Raw genomic sequence first — 10,000 nt, forward strand, 5'->3', positions numbered from 1 at the left:
AGGATCGCTCATCAAAAATACGATCCTCACAAAGAGAATGCCACTTCTTAATCCATTTGGAATCTCAGTGGCAATCTCGACTGCTCAAATCTCAAACGTACAGATTGGCTGTGTAGATAGTTAGCAAAAGTATTTTAGACATGGTTGTCTGACATGGCATGAAATCATTGAAAAATGCATGGAAGCATTTAAACATTTTAACATTTACCACTGTAACTTGGAGCAATTGGATGATATGTTAATTAGTGCTAAAAATGAAACAAATTCGTGCCATGTTTAGCAGACAAAGTCAAAGCAAAGTGGCTCACAGGAAATGTCTATGTTTTTTTGTTGTTTTTTTCCTTTTTAAATATTAATTATGTTAAATAAACCAGAAACAACAAAACACAAACCCTCATTTTGGTATGTTAAAATTTAGTAACAAGCATTAAAGATGGATGCGGGAAGCAGGCGTGGGAATACTGCTGAGTGACTAAACCAGATTCATATTTGATGGATTTGTGTACCGTCTTCAGCTTAAGCACTTTTGTGACGTTTAAAGGATAAGCAATATGCTGGATGTATTTAGTCTATCTGCTCAGATTCTCATTAAGCTTGAGTTGTTGAAAGACCGTGTGCCTATCATCAAAGTACTTGAATTTGTATCTCTATCTTCAATCAGGATCTCTGTTTTCGCTTCCTGGGGAGGGGCTTGGCTGATTCCAAGCAGCTCCTTGACTTTGAGTAGTTGTATAATATCTGAAGGGTATGGGGCGTGTAGCTCTCCTGAACTGTTGAACTGCATTTTCTGCCTTTTCTGCAGGAGTTGCTGAGTCACTCGGCAGACCGGCCAGAGAGACAACAGCTGAAGGAGGCGCTCGAGGCCATGCAGGTAAAGGCTGGTCTGTTTTTGTGTGTGTGTGTGTGTGGGGGGGGGGTTGGTGTGTATGCATGCATGCTTGTGTGTGTGTATGTGTATGTGTGTGTGTGTGTGTGTGTGTGTGTGTGTGTGTGTGTGTGTGTGTGTGTGTGTGGAATCAATCCCACTCTATCCCACTCCCACTTAATCACTGAAGTTAGGAGTCTACAAAAGTCTACAAAATGAGTCATTACCTGGAGTTGCTAGCAGCTCCTAGCCAATAACCCCTGGAACACTTGAAGTATTAAATCAAACCAGGACTTTTATTCTTCCTTTACGGCACCTGTACAGGCAGGTAGGAGGTAGAGCCTGGAGCTAACACTAAAACATTCATCCACCTTCATGAAATGTTGGCTGTGTGGCTGTGTTTTATATGAGTTGGCTGTGACAGGCTTGTAAAGCATCCCCCACCCCCAATCTCTCCTCAGGACCTGGCCATGTACATTAACGAGGTGAAGAGAGACAACGAGACGCTGAAGAAGATCAGCGAGTTCCAGAGCTCCATCGAGAACTTGGTAAGCCCCATCACTCACCTGCTTGCATGCGCACTCACCCTCTCTGAACTCTCTCTCACCTGGAGCCAACCCTTACGGTGGCCGGTCAATCCCAGAAGCCCCATCTCTCTGAGGCGGAGGGAGATGAGTTATTGCGGTGTCAGTGGGGTCGTTGTCTGAGGCTGGTGCTTCTTCCACGGGGCCTGCTAGAACATTCTTCCCGCCCTGTCATAATCTTAGTTTTACTGCCGGTCATCAGCTTCTTGTCTTCAGTAAATGATTGATTTTTCTCGGAATGACGGCACCCAGACTACATGCTTTAAGAGCATGTTCATGAAAATGAACACACACACATGCACAAACACACACACACACACACATTCACACACACACACACGCACACACACTGAATGATTGATTTTCTCAGAATTATGGTGCTCAGACTACAGGCTTTAAGAGCATGTTCATAAAAAAACGAACACACACACACGCACAGATTCTTGTTCAGTTCCTCTAATGCACATTAATGTTCATGACAGGAATTTGCTTAGTAGAATATGGTTTATTTATGTGTCGTGTGTAAGTGTGTATGAGAGTTTCTGTATATGTGTGTGTGTGTGTGTGTGAAAGAGAGAGTGAATGTGTGATTGTGGGTCTGTGCGTTCGTGGGTGAGTGCGTGTCTGTGTGTTTGTGTGCGTGTGAGCACACGTGTGTGTGTGTGTGTGCTTGCGTGTGTGTCTCTGTGTTTGTGCATCTTAAAGCGCCTCAGGGCTGGGGGAGTGTTGAGCGTCTCCCCTGTCGTTGCCAAATGAATCCTGATGTTACCTGGGATGACTAAGTCATCTTCCGGGCGAGATTACATTACTTAGCAAAAAGGCAAACATTCCGTTTATCCCACAGGAAGCCGTGCCAGAAATAATACATCTGTCCTCTCCTCTCCTCCCCTCTCCTCTTCTCTCCTCCCCTCTCCTCTCCTCTCCTCTCCTCTCCTCTCCTCTCCTCGCCTAACTGAGACCAGGGGAAGCGGGGGGGAGGGAGGGGGGTTAAGTTCTGTCATGTGAGAAACTTCACAGATCCACAGTGCTGTATATTCTGTGTAGAGTTAACCTCTTGTTGAAAAGGAGTTTTATTTGCCTTGACATCTAAATACATTTAAAAAAATGTATAGGGTATGTCGACTATTTTATTTGTTTATTACTGTCATCTGAGAATTAGTAAGTCAGAAAGATAGCACTAAGCCAGCTCATTGATGTGCTATGAACCTTTTAACCTCTTGCCACTGACACTTTTCATCTGAAATATTTGTGTAACACACACACGTGAATACACAGGTGTGTTTTTTCCCTCATCAGCATGTGAAGCTGGAGGAGTACGGCCGGCCAAAGATTGACGGAGAGTTGAAGGTGTCGACGGCCGTCAACCGCACCAAACAGGACAGGTGAGCTCCGCTCATCTCTGCCAGCAGTTTATTCACACGACAGCTTTACCACCTGGTTTTGAATGCAACAGCTGTGCATTTCACTAAATCATAACGCACAGTGTTCTTGTCAGAGTTGGATTATGGAAACCTCTTACGTATCTCTTGGAGAGGGCTGGAGTTGAGGAGGACTCATCTTGAATGGAGTTCCCTACTGTTGTTTGTGCAGCATTTGTTTTGCGAGAACTGTACCTTGTACCTTGAACATGTACCTTGTCCTCCTAGGTACATCTTCCTGTTTGACAAGGTGGTGATAGTCTGCAAGCGCAAAGGCTACAACTACGAGCTGAAGGAGATCATCGAGCTGCAGTACTACAAGATGTCTGACGATCCCATGAACAACAGGGACATGAAGAAGGTGAGAGTGGCCTGAGATGAACTCTCACCCTTCCTCTCCAGCACCCCTCCCACCCCCCCTACCCCCACCCCAGAGACTCATCAGGTACCCACCCCCCCACCCCCAGTGATTCGCTGTGTCTCTTTCGAATCTCCAATGAATGCCTTCTGAATGCATTTGTCCTGATCTCAGGGTGAGGTGGAGGCAAAAAAACACTCGGCACACTGTGCTCCCCCCTGTGCGTAGTCATAAGTAATACCGCATTAGGAATCCCCCCCCCCCCCCCCCCCCCCCCCCCCCCCGCAGTGCCGTTGTGGAAAATAAACGCATGGGTGGATGTGTTATTCAAAGCTGGGCCAATCATAACGGAATGCATCTGACTCTCCTATGCTCAGGCAAACGCTCAGGCATAAGAGAGTCATGCGAACCATACGGATGCATTGTTGTCGTTAAACTAACATGCTTTTGAAAGATCTGCATGGATGTGGAGGCCGCATGTCTGATGATCTGTCTGTGGTCTCTGTCTCTGTCTCTCTCCTCTCTCTCTCTCTCTATGTCTCTCTCTCCTCTCCTCTCTCTCTCTCTCTTTTTTGCATGCCTTCCAGTCGAGTGGGAAAATGGTAAGCTAAATCAGATGCTTTTGGTTTGCTCCGATTCATGTTGATTTGTCTTGATTGCGTAATTCTTTTGCTGAGTGAGGGCATAGTGATGGCGGGCTGAAGTGGCAGAGATCTCATGTTCCTGTCCAGAGAGGCCCAAAGTTTGAAAAGTTTTCCTGCACATAAATATTTATGCAGGATCGGATTTCTTTTTTTTATTGTTGTTGTCGTTTAATCTCACATTCTGCTCTGTGTGACTCTTCTTGCCTTGCTCTCTCTTTCTACCTCACACACACACATACACACACACACACACACACACACACACACTAATTTACCTCTTTTCCACTATTTGTGCTTATTTATTGCCACTTTTCCTCTTTAACACTCTCTTCTCTCATCCCTGCCTCTCAATACCTCTCCTGTCCTCTCTTTCTCTCTTGTGCACTGCTCTCCTTCCTCCTCCCCTTTCTCTCTTTCCCTCTTTTCTGTCCTCTCCCTGCTCTCTCTCTCTCTCTCTCTCTCTCTCTCTCTATCTCCCTCTCTCTTTTTCTCTTTCTCTCTTGTGCACTCCTCTCCTTCCTCCTCCCCTTTCTCTCTTTCCCTCTTTTCTGTCCTCTCCCTGCTCTCTCTCTCTCTCTCTCTCTCTCTCTCTCTCTATCTCCCTCTCTCTTTTTCTCTCTTTCTCTCTTGTGCACTCCTCTCCTTCCTCCTCCCCTTTCTCTCTTTCCCTCTTTTCTGTCCTCTCCCTGCTCTCTCTCTCTCTCTCTCTCTCTCTCTCTCTCTCTCTCTCTGCCCCTCCCCTACTGCTCCTGGTCTGCAGTGGTCGTACGGCTTCTACCTCATACACCTGCAGGGGAAACAGGGCTTCCAGTTCTTCTCCAAGACAGAGGACACCAAGAGGAAGTGGATGGAACAGTTTGAGATGGCCATGTGAGTGTCAGCCCTGGTCACACAAACACACACACGTGCAGACAGAGAGAGAGAGAGAAAGAGAAAGAGAAAGAGATAGAGGGAGGGAAAGAGATAGAGAGGGAGAGAGAGAAAGAGAGAGGGAGAGAGAGAGATACGCACAAACATACACCTGCACACATACCCGAAGACAGCAAAAATTAAGTACAGTTCACTTCAATTTTATTTCTATAGCACCAAGGGTTTTTACAAAGCGTCAGGGGCAAAAAGGAAACAGCCAGCCAGGTACAGTGGTAGAGATCGAAATGGGGGGTTAAGAAGAGCAATGAAACCGAAAACGATGGTGGCAATTATTTCCTTCACGGGTAAATAGGCAAGCACAGAGTATATAGATATATCATCAGCGGGGTAGAATGAATGCAAGTGTGGGGATAGTTAGGTGTAGGCAGAGGGTTTCTGCAAGTAGATCAGGTGCAGAGACCACAGCAGCATCCCACAGCGGAGACTGTATAGATTAGGAGGCGAAGAAAAGAGGCAAAGTGAGTGGGCAGAGCTTGGCTGCCTCATGTGTGTAGAAGTGAAACATGAAGACGCAGATTCAGATGAGCTCAGATAAAGATGATGGGTTCAGGAGCGGTGGTTATCAGACCCACTGGAGCATGTCGGAACGATTACAGCTGCACCGCTCACCACGCTAAGCTGCTTAGCTTTCATTCATATCATTTCAAATCAGCGCACGAGAAACACAATTCTATTGAGATGTTTGACCTGTGGGGGGTTGTTGATGTACGGCATGATGCACGCAGGTCCAACATCAAACCGGAGCGAGCCACGGCCAACCAGCACAACTTCGAGATGCACACATTCGAGAAGAACACAAACTGCCGAGCCTGCAAGATGCTGCTGAGGTGAGACACGTGGAGAGAGACTGCTCCGCCGGCTATTTCTCTCTCTCTCTCTCTCTCTCTCTCTCTCTCTCTCTCTCCCTCTATCTCTCTCTCTCTCTCTTTATGTTCTCTGACTCTCACACAGAGGAACAGAAACAGATGTTCACACTCACATAGGAATATCCATGCGCAGACAGGCACACATGGAGTTATATACAGAAGCAATTAGTCCTTAGTCTCATGAGCATCATTTTATAAAAATACTGTGTGCACTGTAAGCCCCCCCCCCCCCAACACACACACACACACACTGTTCTGGAAAGATGAGCCTGTGACCCTAGCTGCTGTGTGTGTGTGTTTGTGCTGACCTCCCATCAGCACAGCGCAAACCTGGGCGACCCACATAAACGCTCCAGCTCTGACCTACATCTGGCCTGCGGAGGGGACCGCTGGGACCACCACCACCACAGCACCACACCACCACCACACCACCACACCACCACAGCACAACTTCATTACTTCACTGCTAAAAACACAGCACAGCGCAGCACTCCTGTGTCAGCTAATGAAATAATGAAGCTGCTTACTAATGAAACCACAGCTCGTCGCTGCAGCACTCAGTCGCTAACTCACACGGCCGCTAACTCACCCAGTCGCTAACTCACCCAGTCGCTAACTCCCAGTCAACACTAAACAGCCCGTGTGATGCTAACCGAGGTGCTCACCCGCTTAATCTAAAGATGTGGCTTGATTTGGAGAGAACGGCGCCCGCGGTGCTAAGTTTGCCAAGGGGCCAATCCATGCCAATGTGTGAGAGCTGTGTTCATGTACAGTAAGTGTGAGTGTTGAGAATGAGCCGCCCCCGTTTGGCCACATATAGCCAAAGCTAGCACATATATGAGTCTTGAGTCCACCCCTAGGTTTCTTTCTTTTTTACACTTTGTGTGGATTATACTTCTCCAAAAACACTCCCTATGGGGATGTGTTAGGTTCATGAGCGATTGGGTCTATCTACATATGATAGCTTACCATTCTCTGATTCACTTACTTTAACCTCATCAGGATGAGCCTGTAACCCTAGCCATCATTTTGTGTGTACTTCAAGAAGAAGGGCTATATTGTATCTCTATAATTGCTCTCATATGTATATTTGTATACGTCTATATGCATTTGGCAATAATTGTGTCCACTCAGTCATTCAGTGGCATTATAGTTCGCTATTTTTCTCATATATATATATATATTTCTCCATACATTTTTACTGAGGCTCTCTACAGTAGCCACACACACTGGCTCTGACCTTTGTGCAGCTTAACCCCACTTTGAGATGTGGGTGGCAATCGGGTCGCAGTGGCACAGATAGGCTACGAGTGCCAGCGGTTGAGCTGAAAGCCTGTAGTAATTTGCAGCAGTCAATGGGGTAGTGAAAGCCCAGCTGTGGGGATCAATACGCTGACCCAAGGGCAGAGGCAAAGGCAACATGACGGGGAGAGCCTGGCCTGGAGCTCAGCTGGGACACACAAGGGCACAGAGAGCTGCGCACACACACACACACACACACACACACACACACACACACACACACACATACAAGTGCACTCTCTTACATAAACACGCTCAGTGGAGACCCCCCCCCCCACACACACACACACACACACACACACACACACACACACATACATGTGCACTCTATTACATATAAACGCTCAGTGGAGACCCCCCACACACACACACACACACACACACACACACGTCCATTTGCACTCTCTTACATATACACGCACAGTGGAGAACCACACACACACATACACACAGACCCAACTGTGCATTTTCTCACGCACTCAAAGTCTCACACACACACACACACACACACATGTACAGTCAAACACACATAGACATGAAGAGCATGTGCCCTCTCCATCTAAAACACACGCGCACACACATTTATTTAAAGTGGCACAAATGAACACACATAATGTACACACTCCCTTGCACACACAGAACCACAAACACACACATACTCATCTCCCCGTGCTCTGCTCTGAGTTGCAACTTGACATTGGCAAGCCAGTCTGAGCTCCAGGCTCTAAGACCCTCTCCCTCTTCTCTCTCTCCCCCACCAGGGGCATCTTCTACCAGGGCTACTTCTGCTCGCACTGTGGGACCGGAGCGCACAAGGAGTGCCTGGAGGTCATCACCATCTGCAAAATCAGTAGGTCCCATCCAGCCTGGGAAAACACTTCCATTTCAATAGCTTCACAGAACCACCTCTCTCTCCCCCCCCCCCCCCCCCCCCCCACACACACACACACACACACCTGGTCAAACCAAGCATACTAGGCAAACTAGGCATATGGATTTTGTAACTGCATATTGATACGACCTTATACAAACTCGGTGCTTTAGATGTTATGACTTAATTTTCATGTAAACAGCATTTTTTTATTTGCCAGCCATGATTCAATGTCATGCCCCAGGCCTCAGTTTGATTGAGAGCGTAAAGCTATGGTGTCATTAAAACGAGGTACGATACTTAACTGACCAATGCGGTTTTTTTCTCCCACTTTTATCTCTCTCTGTCTCTCTCTGTTTCTCTGTCTCTTTTTCTCGCCTGCTCGCCACTAATCATTGCAGATCCACACGATTCGGTGAGTTTAATTTGCCAAAAATGACTCATTAACCCTGAACCTCGGAGTGTGTGAGATTAATCAGATTAAAAGTCGATTGAAAGCCAAATGCGTGAAGGAGGATGATTCATTGGCCTGCTGTTTAAAAGTTCAATTTTCTCTATAATCCCCCCACCCACCCCCCCCACTCTCTCTCTCTCTCTGCCCACTCGTGGCTAATGAATGAGTGATTGTTGCGAGAGGCTTGACTCTATGACTAACTCCTTAGTCCTTAGCCAACTCATTACAGAAACTCATAATTATATTGCTTTGAGTCTATTAATATGGTTCTGGTACCATAATGATATGGTTAGTGAAATATGGTGCCTTCTTTCTCTCTTGTGAGTGCTAATAAGGATGTTTTGGGTATGTTGTGTGTGAGTGCTAATAAGGATGTTTTGGGTATGTTGTTGTTGTGTGTTTTTGGGCATGGTCTGGACCAGGAGCCTGGGCTGCCGCCTTCTTTGGGTAAGAAAGACTGAGGGATTGTTCACACATACACCCATTAAACATATTAAAGATACATGCTCAGTTGTGAATATACACACACACACACACACGCACATGTGCACACACACATGCACGCACACACATAAATACAAATGTAAAATGACCAAGTGATTCCTTTGTGGTTCTCTACTGCCATCTAGTGGAATAATTTCTATCCCACACACATTCTACATAGCTGATTGTATTGTGTGTGTGTGTGTGTGTGTGTGTGTGTGTGTGTGTGTTCAGGCCCGAAAATGGTGGCCCTCAGGAACTACCACGGTACGCCCTCTCCCCCAGGGAAACCCCCCCTCACCTTCCAGACCGGTGATGTCATTGAGTTGCTGAAGGGAGACCCGGACACCACCTGGTGGGAGGTAATACACCTCACACACTGATTTGACCTGATACACACAGACACACACACAACTTTACAGTACATGATGAAAATAATGTGTGTGTGTGTGTCTGTGTGTGTGTGTGTGTGTGTCTGTGTGTGTGTGTCATAGGGGCGGCTCATTCAAGGCCTGAAGACTGGTTACTTTCCCAGCTCCAGTGTGAAGCCCTGTCTAGATCCCAAGGTATCTCATTTCCTGACTCAGTTTCCTGCAGGTCGCTGCGGTTTGGGTGCTGAACAAACTCCACTTGACTCTCAGAGAGGGGGAACTCATTTCCCACTAATACAATTGTTCATTTATTTATACAGTGACCTCATTCATAACACTCTACCTAATGTAGCCCTGTGTCTAGAGAGTCTAGCCTAGTCCACGTACACACACACACGAACGTGTGTGTAGAGAGTCTAGTCTAGTCCACGTACACACACACACACACACACACGTGTGTAGAGAGTCTAGTCTAGTCCACGTACACACACACGCACGCACACACGTGTGGTCTCAAAGCTCAGTGTTTGTGTTTCTCTCTCTTCAGCCTTTCCAGGGCTTCCCCAGTCGGCAGACATCAAGAGATGTGGATTACACCGTCTACCCCTGGTAAAGTCTATACACGTCTCCTCACGCGCATGACTTATATATCAGCCCTCTGAAGTTCCTCACACCCTGCAGGAGACATAAATATATCACTGACGCTCTTACGGAGCTGCATGAGCGATATGAACTTGTCATTGAGCATTATTACCATGTAATTACTCTGAGTGCTAATGAGATGCCTGTGAGCTCTCTCTATAGCTGTGGCGTACAGTAAATAAAGTCTTTCGGGTCAGTCGATGGTGGCTGAA

At 46.8% G+C, this 10,000-nt stretch overlaps 1 protein-coding gene across 11 annotated transcripts in view; it reads left to right on the forward strand.

The window, feature by feature from the left end:
- vav2 (vav 2 guanine nucleotide exchange factor) overlaps window positions 1–10,000 on the forward strand; it is a 219,603-nt gene that overhangs the window by 206,634 nt on the left and 2,969 nt on the right. For 4 of the 11 annotated variants that reach the window (XM_031577743.2, XM_031577744.2, XM_031577750.2 and 1 more), the window contains 13 exons: window positions 803–871; window positions 1,327–1,413; window positions 2,725–2,831; window positions 3,096–3,228; window positions 3,813–3,827; window positions 4,630–4,739; window positions 5,525–5,626; window positions 7,729–7,817; window positions 8,240–8,253; window positions 8,715–8,739; window positions 9,010–9,137; window positions 9,270–9,341; window positions 9,694–9,755. In XM_031577743.2, the coding sequence (XP_031433603.1) occupies window positions 803–871; window positions 1,327–1,413; window positions 2,725–2,831; window positions 3,096–3,228; window positions 3,813–3,827; window positions 4,630–4,739; window positions 5,525–5,626; window positions 7,729–7,817; window positions 8,240–8,253; window positions 8,715–8,739; window positions 9,010–9,137; window positions 9,270–9,341; window positions 9,694–9,755 (1,013 nt within the window). The remainder of the gene's footprint in view (window positions 1–802; window positions 872–1,326; window positions 1,414–2,724; window positions 2,832–3,095; window positions 3,229–3,812; window positions 3,828–4,629; window positions 4,740–5,524; window positions 5,627–7,728; window positions 7,818–8,239; window positions 8,254–8,714; window positions 8,740–9,009; window positions 9,138–9,269; window positions 9,342–9,693; window positions 9,756–10,000) is intronic. The other 7 variants (XM_031577748.2, XM_031577749.2, XM_031577752.2 and 4 more) reach the window with 3 other exon arrangements.

This window comes from Clupea harengus, chromosome 12 (assembly GCF_900700415.2).
Source record: "Clupea harengus chromosome 12, Ch_v2.0.2, whole genome shotgun sequence".
NCBI lineage: Eukaryota > Metazoa > Chordata > Actinopteri > Clupeiformes > Clupeidae > Clupea > Clupea harengus.